This window comes from Carcharhinus amblyrhynchos, chromosome 30 (genome assembly GCF_965287045.1).
Source record: "Carcharhinus amblyrhynchos chromosome 30, sCarAmb.v2.hapA, whole genome shotgun sequence".
Lineage (NCBI taxonomy): Eukaryota > Metazoa > Chordata > Chondrichthyes > Carcharhiniformes > Carcharhinidae > Carcharhinus > Carcharhinus amblyrhynchos.
Window position 1 is genome coordinate 15,150,727 of NC_137353.1, and position 15,204 is coordinate 15,165,930.

Here is a 15,204-nt window from a genome sequence, read left to right on the forward strand (position 1 = left end):
GCTGGCTGGCCAGCATTTATTGCCCCACCTTTGTTGCCCTTGAGAAGGTGTTGGTGAGCTGCCTTCCTGAATCACTACAGTTCATGTTCAGTGGGTTGACCTACCTTTAGGAAGGGAATTCCAGGATTTTGACCCAGTGACTGCAAAGGAACAGTGATATATTTCCAAGTCAGGATGATGAGTGGCTTGGAGGGGAACTTGTATGGGGTGGTGTTCCCATGTATCTGCTGCCCTTGTCCTTCTAGATGGAAGCTTGGGTTTGAAAGGCGCTGTCTAAGAATCTTTGGTGAATTTCTGCAGTGCCTCTTGTGGATAGTACACACTGCTGCTACTACTGAGCGTAGATGCTGGAGGGATTGAATGGTTGTAGATGTGCTTTGTCCTGGATGGTGTCAAGCTTCTTGGGTATTGTTGGAGCTGCACCCATCCAGGCAAGTGGGAGTATTCCATCACACTCCTGACTTGTGCCTTGTAGATGGTGGACAGGCTATGGGGAGTCAGGAGGTGAATTACTTGCCACAGTATTCCTAGCCTCTGATCTGGTCTTATAGCCACTGTGTTTATGTGATGAATCCAGTTGAGTTTCTGTTCAATGATAACCCCAAGGATGTTGACAGTGCAGGATTCAGTGATGGTTACCCCTTGAATGTCGAGGGGCGGTGGTTAGAGTGTCTCTTATTGGTGATGGCATTTGTATGGCACATATGTTACTTGCCACTTGTCAGTCCACGCCTGGATATTGTCCATTTGAATATGGACTGCTTCAGTATCTGAGGAGTCACAAATGGTGCTGAACATTGTGCAATCATTGGCGAACATCCTCACTTCTAACCTTACTAGGGAAGGAAAATCATTGATGAAGCAGCTGAAGATTGTTGGACCTAGGACACTACCCTGAGGGGCTCCTGCAGAGATGTCTTGGAGCTGAGATAACTGATCCTCCACAACTACAACCATCTTCCTATGCACCAGGAATGTATGTCACACTCTGTTTAACGCGGCCTTGATGTCAAGGGGCTGTCACTCTCACCTCTGGAATTCAGCTCTTTCATCCATGTTTGAACCACGGCTGTAATGAGGTCAGAAGCTGAGTGACTCTGGTGAAACCCAAACTGGGCATCACTGAGCAGGTTATTGTTGAGCACGTGCTGCTTGATAGCATTGTTGATGACCCCTTCCATCACTTTACTGATGATCGAAAGTAGATTGATTGGACGGTAAATGGCTGGGTTGGATTTGTCCTGCTTTTTGCTTACAGGATATACCTGGGCAAGTTTCCACATTGTTGGGTAGATGCCAGTGTTGTAGCTATACCGGAAAAGCTTGGCTAAGGGAGTAGCAAATTCTGGAGTACAAGTCTTCAGTACTATTGCCAGAATGTTATCACAGCCCATTGCTTTTGCAGTATCCAGTGCCTCCAACTGTTTCTTGATATCACATGGAATGAATCGAATTGGCTGGAGACTGGCATCTGAGATGCTGGGGATCACTGGAGGAGGCCAAGATGGATCATCCACTTGGCAGTTCTGGCTGAAGATTGCTGCAAATACTTCAGCCTTATCTTTTGCACTGATGTGCTGGGCTCCTCCATCGTTGAGGATGGGGATATCTGTGGAGCCTCCTCCTCCAGTGAGTTGTTTAATTCCACCACCATTCTCGACTGGATGTCGAAGGACTGCAGAGCTTAGATCTGATCTGCTGGTTGTGGGATTGCTTAGCTCTGTCTATCACTTGCTGTTTTTGACATTTGCCATGCAAGTAGTCCTATTTGGTAGCTTCACTAGGTTGGCACCTCAATTTTAGCTATGCTCCTGGCATGCCCTCCTCCACTCTTCATTGAATCAGGGTTGATCCCCTGGCTTGATGGTATGTTTGAGTGGGGGATATGCTGGACCATGAGGTTGCAGATTGTGCTGGAGTACAATTCCACTACTGTTGATGGCCCACAGCGCCTCATGGATGCCCAGTCTTGAGTTGCTAGATCAGTTCGAAGTCTGTCCCATTTGGCACGGTAATAGTGCCACACAATATGATGGAGGTTATTGTCAATGTGAAGGCGAGACTTTGTCTCCACAAGGATTTACTGATGCTGTCATGGACAGATGCATTTGCAGCTGGCAGATTAATAAGAATGAGGTCAAGTATGTTATTTCCTCTTGTTGGTTCCTTCACCACTTGCTGCAGACCCAGTCTAGCAATTGTATCCTTGAGGATCCAACCAGCTCGGTCAGTAGTGCTGCTGCTGATCTTCATCTTCATCCTTTTATAAAGTACTGAAACTGCCATGGCCACCTCATAAATGGTATTGTCTATGATTGGAGTGCTCCCCCCTCCCCATACCACCACCACCACTCTCCTCAACTTCAAAACAATTGATATTTGAAACACCATCCTCTCTGTTGCTCTCGCAATTTTTAATTTATTCATTCATAGGATGTGGGCATTTCTGGCAAGGGCAGATTTATTATCCATTGCTAATGGCCCTCAAGAAGGTGATGATGAGCTGCGTTCTTGAACCAGTACAGTCTGTGTGATGAAGATACTTCCACATTGCCGTTAGGTGCTTCCATTCTAACATCAGAGTATGCACTGTGTATCTTCACAAAAACTTCTCTTTCTTCTTCCAGAGGATGAGTTCAGAGATCCCACAAGGATCTATCCTTAGATCCTCCACTTCCTTACCTACTTTCTGCCGCTCAACAACATGATCTGAACGCATGGGGCTATCTTTCACATGTACACTGATGAGACCCAGCCTTCCTTCTCCAGAGCCATTTTGACCCCTCTGCTTTCTTTTCATTGTCCAACTGTCTAGGTGAAATCAGTCTTTCATGGGTCATAAATTCCTCCAGCTCAATCCTGGGAAGACTGAAACCATTTTCCTGAGCCTCCATTACAAATTGTTTCCCTGCCATAGACTTCATTGGCCTCCTAGCCACTCTCTCAGTCTGAAGCAGATCGACTATAATCTTGGCATTCTCTTTGACACTAACTAACAGCTTATTGCCAGGGCGATTTACTTTCCCTTCTCAACATCGCCCAGCTCCTCTCCTACAACATCCCTCCACCACTGAAACCCTTATGGATTCCTTCATCAACTCAAGATTTGGCTACTCTAACATCCACCCCCCCCCCACCCCCAATATCCAGCAGTTCTAATTTGTCAAAAACGGCAACACATATCTGTGCTGCAGTAAATTGCATCCTTCCCCATCTCACTGACCCACATTACCTCCTGCCTTTCTCTGATGTCACCTATTTGTGACTCCAATGGTTAATCAAGATGATTAATCCTGATTGGCAAGATAGTATATATGTGTTTTATTTATTTATTTGTGTCACAAGTAAGCTTACATTAACACTACAATGAAGTTACTGTTAAAATTCCCTAGTCACCACATTCTGGCGTCTATTCAGGTACACTGAGTGAGAATTTAGTATGGCCAATCCACCTAACCAGCACAGTTTTTGGACTGTGGGACGAAACCGGAGCACCCGGAGGAAACCCACGCAGACATGAGGAGAATCTGCAGACTCCGCACAGACAGTGGCCCAAGCCAGGAATCGAACCCGGGTCCCTGGAGCTGTGAGGCAGCAGTGCTGTCCACTGTGCCATCCCTATTACTGCTACTCAGTAGTTCAAGAAGAAAGTCCACCACTGCCTTCTCAGAGCGACTGAGCAATAAATACAAACCTTAACTGCAATGCACAGACAAATGAGTCATTGATCTCATTGTTGTCATCTGGGGAGAAATTGGCTACAGTGCTTGCCTAATTAAAAACAGTCACTGTACTTCAAAAATAATTAATTGGCTATACAGATCTTTGGGACAGAACCAAAATATATGAGAGAATTCTATTTGCTCCCTTCCCCCCCCCCCTCACTTTAGTAAAACAATAATGATATAATATCCAGTAAGAATTAGTTACTAGGTCCACGTAAAAGTATGGCAGATCCTGATCAACATCAGCTCCCCAAACCATCACATATTAAGCTGATCACTGTCCTCACCCTATTGGCAACTGCAACGCTATGGGTGGGATTTTGCGGCCGCGCTCACGATTCCCCGCGGTGGTCGGAATGAGAAAATCTGTCCCTGTATTCTGCACGCTCTCCTTTCCTCCTCCCTATGTACTCTATGAACGGTATGTTTTGTCCATATAGTGCTCACGAAACAATATTTTTCACTGTATCGTGATGCACGTGATAATAATTTAATCCATCTGCTGATGGCGGGAACCGGGTCAGACAGAGTGCCCACAAGCGGATAATAACCCAATTCAGGGCCATTTTATGGAGGCACTGACAAAATCGAACCCCTACCACATGAGGAGAGTGGGGGTCATTGTGTAAGGCGATTTCCTTCGGGGAACTCCCCTCTTGTAGTTTTTTCATTATTTCTTTGGCCCAGCTACTGCAGCCTGCAGTCTCAGGAGTGACCACCACTCCTGGTGGCGCCACTGAGACACCTGAGCTACAGGCTCCGGGCCGGTTAGCTGCTTTGCTGCCTGAAGTTGAGGGTAGGGTGTTAGCGTGGATAGAGGATTGGTTGTCAAATAGGAGGCAGAGAGTGGGGGTCAATGGGTGCTATTCGGATTGGCGGTTGGTGACTAGTGGAGTGCCCCAGGGGTCGGTGCTGGGGCCTCAGCTATTTACCATTTATACAGATGATCTGGAGGAGGGAACTGAGTGTATGGTGTCGAAATTTGCTGATGACACCAAGATTGGTGGAATGGCAAATTGTGCAGAGGGTGTGGAGAGTCTGCAGAAGGATCTAGATAGGCTGGGCGAACGGGCCAGGAAATGGCAAATGGAATTTAATGTTGGCAAGTGCGAGGTGGTCACTTTGGTAGGAATAATGGTAGGAAGGACTATTACTTACGTGGCGAAAAACTGCAGCAGTCGACGGTGCAGAGGGGCCTCGGGGTCCTTGTGCAAGAGTCGCAAAAACCCAGCCTGCAGGTGCAGCAGGTGGTCAGGAAGGCAAATGGGATGCTGGCCTTCATAGCGAGGGGGATTGAATATAAAAGTAGGGAGGTCTTGCCGCAGCTGTATAGGGCATTGGTGAGGCCGCAGCTGGAGTACTGTGTGCAGTTTTGGTCGCCGCACTTACGCAAGAATATTTTGGCCTTGGAGGGAGTGCAGAGGAGGTTTACTAGGCTGATACCGGAGTTGAGGGGGTTGAGCTATGAGGAGAGGCTGAATAAACTAGGCTTGTACTTGTTAGAGTTTAGAAGAATGAGGGGAGATCTCATTGAGACGTATAAGATGATGAATGGGATAGATAGGATAGAGGTGGAGAGACTCTTCCCACTCAGAAAGGACAGTAGGACTAGGGGGCACAGCCTCAAGATAAAGGGGGGGGCGGTTTAGAACGGAGTTGAGGAGGAACTTCACTCAAAGGGTGGTGAATCTCTGGAATTCTCTGCCCGTTGAGGTGGTGGAGGCTGCCTCGCTAAATATTTTTAAGACGCGGGTTGATGGGTTTTTGATGAGAGAGGGGATTAAGGGTTATGGGGAGAGGGCAGGAATGTGGAACTGAGCCACGACAGATCAGCCATGATCTTATTGAATGGCGGGGCAGGCTCGAAGGGCTAGATGGCCTACTCCTGTTCCTATTTCTTATGTTCTTAAGTCGATCAGCAAAAATTCCACCTGTTCGACTCTTGCTTCCCTTTCCAGTGACCTGCTGAGTATTTCCAGCATTTTCTGTATTTTTAATACGATATTTGGAATGTGCCGAGGAGCTGAAAGGCGCTACAGCAAATAAAGATGTTATTACATTTTTCTTACTCGGAGGGGAGGACAATAATGAATTTTTCCACCTCCCGCCGCTGGTCTTCCCAGGGTAGCGCTGAGGGTGTGGTGGCAGCGCCGAGGTGGAGGAAGAGAATGGTTCTTCCACCTCCCGCCGCTGGTCCTCCCAGAGCAGCACTGAGAGTGTGGTGGGAGTGCTCGAGACGAGGAGGAGAGAATGGTTCTTCCACCTCCCGCCGCTGGGGCCTTCCAGGGCAGCACTGAGGGGAGGAGCGAGGCGGGGGGCAGAGACCATAGTTTTTCCATTTCTCGCCGCTGGTCCTCCCAGCGCAGCACTGAACGGAGGGGTGCGGTAGCTTGGGGAGAGGGAAATCTCTTTGTGAATTGTGCCCTCCTTGGTAGCCGGGGGGCTGGCTGGAGGCCGGTGCCCCGCTGCGGGGGGGGGTGAAAGGTGACAATGGCGGCGGCCTTGGTGGATGAAGAGATTAATAACGATGACTTTTACGCTCTTTTGAACGTCAGGAGGGAGGTGAGGGGGTTCCTGTTGGCGCACTCGGGCTGTTTACTGACCGTTTTGGAGAAGGACGGGCGGGGCGATGAGGCGATGGCACCGTTTCCAATCAGCCGCCGTTTTGCCGTTATTGACGGCAGGCGCCTGGCGGGTTTCAGTTAACGTGAGCCAAGGCCTGGCCAACACTGTGTGATTGATGGTGCAGTGGGTCAGAGACCCCTTTATGTGTAATAAGCCTATGGTCTAATGCATAGGCTTTAGACCATAAGTATCTAATAAGTCAGTTCCCATTAGTCAGACTGTTTAACCTATTATACCCAGCAACATGGAGATCTGTTTTCACTATTTTCAATTGTCTTAACGCCGAGCGTGTGAAGTTTTTACGCTCTGTGAGAAAACGCCGACACTAGAGTCGATTTTTGTCCTTACAAAGAGATGACATAACAAGGACTTGATGTGGATGTGCCGGCGTTGGACTGGGGTAAACACAGTAAAAAGTCTGACAACACCAGGTTTAAGTCCAACCGATTTATTTGATAGTACACTCACTAGCTTTCGGGTTAGTCCCTTCGTCAGGTGAATGGAGAGCTCTGGCCTCAGACAGAGCATATAAAGCACAGACAGTTTACAGATTACTGATTAGAATGCGAATCTTTACACCTAACCTGCTGTTCAAGTTTTAAAGTGGCTGACAGTGTGAGTGGAAGGAGCACTGATCACAGGTTAAAAAGATGTGTATTGTCTCCAGACAGTATAGTAAGTGAGGTTTTGCAAACCCAGGCAAGTCACGGGGGTTACAGATAGTGCAACATGAACCCAAGATCCTTGTTGAGACCGTCCTCATGTGTGCGGAACTTGGCTATCAGTCTCTGCTCAGCGACTCTGCGCTGTCGTGTGTCGTGAAGGCCGCCTTGGAGAATGCTTACCCAAAGGTCCGAGGCTGAATGCCCGTGACCACTGAAGTGTTCGCCAACAGGAAGGGAACAGTCTTGCCTGGTGATTGTCGAGCGATATTCATTCATCCGTTGTCGTAGCGTCTGCATGGTCTCCCCAGTGTAGCATGCTTCGGGACATCCTTTCTTGCAACGTATCAGGTAGACAACGTTGGCCCAGTTGCAAGAGTATTTACCGCGTACCTAGTGAATGGTATTCTCACGTGTGATGATGTCATCTGTGTCGATGATCCGGCATGTCTTGCAGAGGTTGCTGTGGCAGGGTTGTGTGTTATTGTGGTCACTGTTCTCCTGAAGGCTGGGTAGTTTGCTGCGAACAATGGTCAGTTTGAGGTTGAGTGGTTGTCTGAAAGCAAGAAGTGGGGGTGTGGGGATGGCCCTGGCGAGATGTTTGTCTTCATCAATGATATGTTGAAGACTCCGGAGAAGATGTCGTAGCTTCTCCGCTCCGGGGAAGTACAGGACGACATAGGGTACTCTGTCCACCGTGTCCCGTGTTTGTCTTCTGAGGAGGTCGGTGTGGTTTTTTGCTGTGGCGCATCGGAACTGTCGATCTATGAGTCGAGCACCATATCCTGTTCTTATGAGGGCACCTTTCAGCATCTGGAGGTGTCTGTCACGATCTTCCTCATCTGAGCAAATCCTGTGTATATGGAGGGCTTGTCCATAGGGGATGGCTTCTTTAACATGTTTAGGGTGGAAGCTGGAGAAGTGGAGCATTGTGAGGTTGTCTGTGGGCTTGCGGTACAGTGAGGTGCTGAGGTGACCGTCCTTGATGGAGATGCGTGTGTCCAAGAATGCACCTGATTCTGGGGAATAGTCCATGGTGAGTCTGATGGTGGGATGGAACTTGTTGATGTCCTCATATAGTTGTTTCAGTGATTGTTCTCCATGAGGCCAAAGGAAGAAAATGTCATCGATGTATCTAGTGTATAGCATCGGTTGAAGATTCTGTGTGGTGAAGAAGTCTTGTTCGAACCTGTGCATGAAGATGTTGGCATATTGAGGTGTGAATTTGGTCCACATGGCTGTTCTGTGTGTCTGGATGAAAAACTAGTTGTTGAAGGTGAAGACATTGTGGTCCAGGATAAAGCAGATGAGTTGTAAAATTGCATCTGGAAACTGGCAGTTGTCGGCATTGAGTACTGAGGCAGTCGCAGCAATGCCAACGTTGTGGGGGATGTTGGTGTACAGCGCCGAGACATCCATTGTGACGAGGAGTGTCCCTGGTTCAACTGCTCCATGTGTGCTGAGTTTCTGTAGGAAGTCCATAGTGTCGCGACAAAAGCTGGGGGTTCTTTGTACAATGGGTTTCAGGATGCTCTCAACGTAGCCGGAGAGGTTCTCACACAGAGTCCCATTGCCTGATACGATGGGGACGGCCGGGTGTGTTTGCCTTGTGTATCTTTGGGAGGCAGTAGAGATCTCCAATGCAGGGAGTACATGGAATGAGAACACGGAAGGTACTCTGAAGGTCCAGATCAAAGGTCTTGATCAGATTGTTGAGTTGACGAGTGTGTTCTTCACTCAAAGGGTGGTGAATCTCTGGAATTCTCTGCCCGTTGAAGTGGTGGAGGCTGCCTCGCTAAATATTTTTAAGAAGCGGGTTGATGGGTTCTTGATAAGAGAGGGGATTAAGGGTTATGGGGAGAGGGCGGGAAAGTGGAACTGAGCCACGACAGATCAGCCATGATCTTATTGAATGGCGGGGCAGGCTCGAAGGGCTAGATGGCCTACTCCTGCTCCTATTTCTTATGTTCTTATGTTCTTATCTGTGGGTAACTGTCTGTAGTGTTCCTCATTGTTTTGTTGTCGGTACACTTCTTTACAGTAATCCGTTCTGTTCGGCATGACGATGGCCCCTCCTTATTCTGCTGCTTTGATGACAATGTTGCTGTTGGTCTTGAGAGCGTGGATGGCGTTGCGTTGTGCTTGGGTGATGTTCGGGGCTATCTTGTGAGTGCGGCTGATGAATCTGGTGTTAACGCACCTCCTGATGGTTTGGGCATACAAGTCCAGTCGAGGGCAGCGGCCTTCCGGAGGTGTCCAAGTGGACTCCTTCCTCTTAGGTTGCTGCACTGTGGACCTCTCTGTCAGCTGTTCTGGTTCATCGGCTGTCTCATTGTGTTCGCTGTTGTAACCCCCGTGACTTGGCTGGGTTTGCAAAACCTCACTTACTGTACCGTCTGGAGACAATACATGTCTTTAACCTGTGCTCAGTGCTCCTTCCACTCACATTGTCAGCCGCTTTAAGACTTGAACAGCACGTTAGGTGTAAAGATTCGCATTCTAATCAGTAATCTGTAAACTGTCTGTGCTTTATATGCTTTGTCTGAGGCCAGAACACTCCATTCACCTGCCGAAGGGACTAACCCGAAAGCTAGTGAGTGTAGTATCAAATAAATCGGTTGGACTTAAACCTGGTGTTGTCAGACTTTTTACTATAACAAGGACTGGCAGCTGTCCAAATCTGGGACAGTTTGTGCAACTTTGGGCTGTGTGTGTTTCCCCCACATCTCCCTGGTCGCTGAGGCTGAACCAGACTGTTGGCAAAGGCAAAATACTATGGATGCTGGAATCTGAAACAAAAACAGAAGATGCTGGAGAAGGTCTGATAGCATCTCTGGGGAGAGAGAACAGGGACAACATTTTGACTTGGGATAACCCTTTGTCAGAGCTCTTTAATGCGCATTCTGAGCTGAGCTTCAATGCCTTCGATCTCTGTAAAATCACAGAATTGTTATAGTGCAGAAAGAAGCTATTCGGCCCATTGTGTCAGCACCGGCCCTCTGAATGAGGAATTCTCTGATGACATTCTCCCGTCTTCTCCCCATGACTATGCATATTTTCTTTTTCAGCTAACAGTCTAATTCCCTTTTCAAAGCTTCGATTGAATCTGCCTCCACCGTGTTCTTTGTCACTTAACCATTCGCTATGTAAAAATGCTTTCCTTCAGCAATTGCAGAAGCAATTGTTTTTACTTTTGCCAATTATTTTAAATCTGTGCCATCTTGTTCTCGCTCCTTTTATGATTGGGAATCATTTTTCCATTGCTACCGTGTCCAGACCCCTCTGACTGCGCCACGGACTTGGGTTCAATTCTGGCCTCGGGTTACTATCTGTGTGGAGTTTGCACGTTCTTTCCATGTCTGCATGGGCTTCCTCCAGGTGCTCTGGTTTCCTCCCACAGTCCAGAGATGTGCAGGATAGGCTTATTGGCCATGCTAAATTAATCCTACCGTCAGGGGGATAAGCAAGGTAAAGATGAGGGGCTACGGGAATAGGGCCTGGGTGGGATTGTGATCGGTGCAGACTCAATGAGCCTGCTTCTGCACTATAGGGATTTTATGAATATCTCTATTGAATTTCCACACTGCATTCTTTTATTCAAACAAAATAGTTCCAATTTCTCCATTTTGATTTGATTTATTATTGTCACAAGTATTGAGATACAGTGAAAAGTATTGTTTTTTTTGGCATGCTATACAGACAAAACATACCATTAATAGAGTACATAGGGGAGAAGGAAAGGGTGCAGATTATAGTGTCAGAGTCATAGTTAGGATGTAGAGAAAGATCAGCTTAATAAACGGTAGGTCCATTCAGAAGTTTGATGGCAGCAGGGAAGAAGTTATTCTAGGGTTAGTTGGTACATGATCTGAGGTTTTTTGTATCTTTATCCCAACGGAAGAAGGTGGAAGAGAGTATGTCTGGGATATCTGCAGTCCTTGACTATGCTGGCTGCTCTTTTGAGGCAGGTGTAGATAGAGTCAATGAATGGGAGGCTGGTTTGCATGATGGACTGGGCTACATTCAAAACCCTTTTAAAGTTTCTTGTGGTCTTGGTCAGAGCAGGAACCGTACCAGGCTATGATACACCTGGAAGGAATGCTTTCTATGGTGTGTCTGTAAGAATTGGTGAGAGACGACATGCCAAATTTCCTTGGTCTCCTGAGAAAGGAGATGAAAATCTACCTTCATAACTGAAATTCCTGATTGCTAGAGCTATTCTTATGAATCTTTTCAGTGCTTTCTCCAATGCCTTCACATCCTTCCAAAAGTTATTACCCACCTCGGCCTTTGCCCTCAGACTATCTGCTGCAGAAACCCTAATCTATACCTTTTTTACTCCAGACTCGTCCACTTTAAAACTTGTCTATTTCCAAACCTCACCAGCTAATCAATTACACCCTGTATAAACTTCTGCTCACCCAAAACTCTTCAGCCCATTTACTAACCAGCCCTGCTAACTCATCTTTCCTATGCTTTTTATTAGCGGCCAGTATGTTAATGCCTCTTTTAAAATTCTCATCCTTCTGTTCCAGTCTCCTTGTGGCCTTCTCTCTCCCTGTCTGTGAAACCTTGTTCAGTTCTACAAACCTTCAGGATTTCTGTGCTCCTCCTGTTCTGGCCTCATGTGCCTTCCTGATCTTAAATGCTCTGTCATTGGTCACCAACTTTGCTTTCAATTTCCAATGCATCTTATTCATTAGTGATTTGGATTATTCATTTTTCAATTAAAGGAAATGGTGGTGAAATTGCCTCCATGCCTGAGGGATCTGTCCTTTAACTGTTTTGTCTCGGTAGAATCAATGAGCCTCTTCTGACAGCTGCACGTATGTAATGTAAACTTATGCTGAGTGGAGCTCAGCCCAGTTTCAAATGGGCATGCACTCATAAACTCTCTGTAAAGATACTGTTTTTGATTGTATTCCAATTCAGTGAAGTACTGAGGTTTCAGTTTTGTTGCTGGTGATGGTTGTGATTTGTAGCAATGAATTAATGCATTGTACAAGAAGTGTGCTGCCACAGTGCATTGGTATCAATGTTCATACTAAATAAATATACTGACAGTCCCATGAGTAATTGCCTTTGCCAAGTCCAAAATGGATGGGGCAGTGATTTAAGACTCGATTTGCTTTGCTGCTCACAAAAAAAAATCAATAGCCTTAATAATTAAAACCTCCATATCATAGGACAGTGGAAGAAATGGGTTCCCCTATTAAGCATGCTTTAGAAATTCCTGGTGCAACTTTTTGGAATGAAGACTCTGTTCAAAATTTGGTCAAGTGTAAAACCTGACACCTCGTGACCCTACCATTCAATCCATCACGCAAACCAATCTCCCAGCCACTGACTCTGTCTACACCTCTTGCTGCTGCCGCAAAGCAGTAGCATATCTAAGGACCCCATGTGCCCTGGACATTCTCCCTTCCACCTTCTTCCTTCAGGGAAAAGGTACAAAAGTCTGAGGTCACGTACCAACCGACTCAAGAACAACTTCTTCCCTGTGCTGTCAGATTTTTGAATGGACTTACCTTGCGCTAAGTTGATCTTTCTCTCCATCCTAGCTATGACTGTAACACTACATTCTGCACTCATGTTTTCTTCTCTATGAATGGTATGTTTTGTCTGTACAGTGTGCAAGAAACAATACTTTTCACTGTAAATACATGTGACAATAATAAATTAAATAATTCGTGACAAGATCGTTTAACCTGAACTCAGTTTCAAATGGGTGTCAATCCAGGGGGCATTACTTGCCAGGAAACTGGCGAATTGATGAGTGCACAGAATGGAAATGTCATGTTGATGCACCAAGTTGCATTCTTCTGCTTTAGGTTGCACTGTTTCGACATAATAAATAAAATGTTGCCAATCTATACCATGTTCCAATCAGTAGTTATCAACAGTGCCCAATTTGTTAAATGGGCACAGAACCCGGTGACAGGAGCCAAGTGAATTTCCCCACTCATTGGAAATAAACCTGCTGGCAAACAGCCTTAGTGAGTGGATGGACTTGCCGTGAGTTAGGGCGGGATGAGGAAGTAGAACCAATGCTCAATTTTTTTTAAGAAATGGGATTGTAAAATATATATGCTGTATAAGTTTCAGATGGTTGTCAGAGTTTAGCAGACATAAAATACTCAATGGATTCTTGATTGGAAAAATTGTTACTCTAAGACATGCATCCCTCATAATTTTGTGACGTGTCTATTTCAAACATGCAAAACGCTCTGGAAAACAATTACCGACCTTGCCTTTGAGATTGAACTGTCCCTGAAGCAATCACTGGGATCGCTGCAAAATTAAATGCTTTAGATATCAAATGTTTCTGTTTATGTATGTCCATCCAAACTGGAAAGCATCTGGCAGTACAATGAAAGAATTTGACGTGAGCTATATCTGGAAAGTTCTGATTTGTATAAACTGGAGTAAAGTACAGGAGAAAGCAGTCTTGATTTGTTATTGTCACATGTACTGAAGTATCGTTTCTACAAAAGTATTGTTTCTTGCTGTACAGACAAAGCATACAGTGCATGTAGGGCGAAGGAAAGGAGACGGTGCAGAATGTAGTGTTGCAGACATTGCTAGGATGCAGACAAAGATCAGCTTAATATGAGGTAGGTCCATTCAAAAGTCTGATGGCAGCAGGGAAGAAGCTCTTCTTCAGCTGGTTGGTACGTGGTCTTTGATTTTGTATCTTTTTCCTGCTGGAAGAAGGTTGAAGTCAATGTATCCAGGGTGCGTGAAGTCCTTGATTATGTTGGCTGCTTTTCTGAGGCAGTGGTAAGTTTGGACGGAGTCAGTGGATGGGAAGTTGATTTGCATGATAGACTGGACTACATTCACAGCCCTTTGTAGTTTCTTGCGGTCTTGGTCAGAGCAGGAGCCATAACAAGCTGTGATACATTCTGGAAAAGATGCTTTCTATGGTGCATCTGTAAAAATTGGTGAGAGTTGAGGTGGACATGCCAAATTGCCTTAGCCTTCTGAGAAAATAGAGGCGTTGGTGGGCTTTCTTAATTATAGCATTGGTATGGAGGGACCAAGACAGGTTCTTAGTGATCTGGGCACCGAGAAACTTGAAGCTCTCGATCATTTCCACTTCACCTGTATTGGTGTAGACAAAGGCATGTCCTCCACTTTGCTCCCTTAAGTAGATGACTGTCTCCTTCATTTTACTGACGTTGGGAGAGGGAAAGATCATTGTCGTCGCACCAATTCACCAGACTCTTTATTTTTTTCTTGTGCTCTGTCTCATCATTGTTTGAGATCCGACCCACTACAGTGGTGTCATCAGCAAATTTGAAAATGGAGTTGGAGCGAAATTTGGCTGCAAGAGCAATTTGAGATGAATAAAGGGAATTACACAACATATTTGCGAGAGCTAGTATTGACATGGCCCATCAGTACCAATCCATAGTAGTGGTGTGTTTGAAATATCTGAATGTCCTATGCTTGATATCTCCTGCACTGTCTTGTCGTTTGTGATGTTACTTTAAATAGTCAAAACCATTTCAGTTTTGCTATCTATCATTAAATGTTTGTTTCTGTTCTTCACTGATGGATCAACTCTGTATGCAAACCTCAGGTTGAGATTTTTAAACCATAGTTACTCCTGACGTCTTGTCCGTCATTTTGAAGTTTTAAATTTTAATTGTGAATGATAGCTATTATAAAGATAGAAGATTTCAGATGCTAAGTGCAATAAGGGGAATTGAACATTCCCAAGTTAGGTCCATCAAACCTCTACACTGTCCCAGCAAACACTCCCAGGTCAGGTAAAGCAAGGTTTAAATCAATAAGTCCTTCCATCCTCTCAAGGAAACCAAAACATGCAATTAACATGGGTCTGCAAGACTGAAGTTTGTCTTCTTTGCCAAACATTAAGTTGGTTAAGCTTGTGACTGGTCTGATGGGTCACTTAATGAATCCCAAATCAAATGCTCAGTAGGAATTCTTATCTTTAAAATTTTTAAAGAAGCCTTACTCCAATGAACATTGATCTTTCAAGCTTTTGACCACTGTCAGCCACCACCCAGTGGCTCTGCTTCTCAAAGAGCCCTGATACTTGGTGATTTTCTACATGCAACAAATTGAGGCACTGAAACCACTGTTGTAGTCTCTGTAGTGCACCCTCCATTTGAAGTGGCTTAATTACAATATGTAAAAGCTTATCCGCTTGTTCTTCAGCTCAC

General features: G+C 45.7%; 1 protein-coding gene across 1 annotated transcript in view; it reads left to right on the forward strand.

Moving 5' to 3' along the window:
• The first annotated feature begins 6,162 nt into the window (after window positions 1-6,162).
• Window positions 6,163-15,204, forward strand: part of LOC145360101 (dnaJ homolog subfamily C member 11) — a 44,368-nt gene continuing 35,326 nt past the window's right edge. Inside the window, exon 1 of the mRNA XM_080215060.1 lies at window positions 6,163-6,287. Within this exon, the coding sequence (XP_080071186.1) occupies window positions 6,216-6,287 (72 nt within the window). The 5' untranslated portion in view covers window positions 6,163-6,215. The remainder of the gene's footprint in view (window positions 6,288-15,204) is intronic.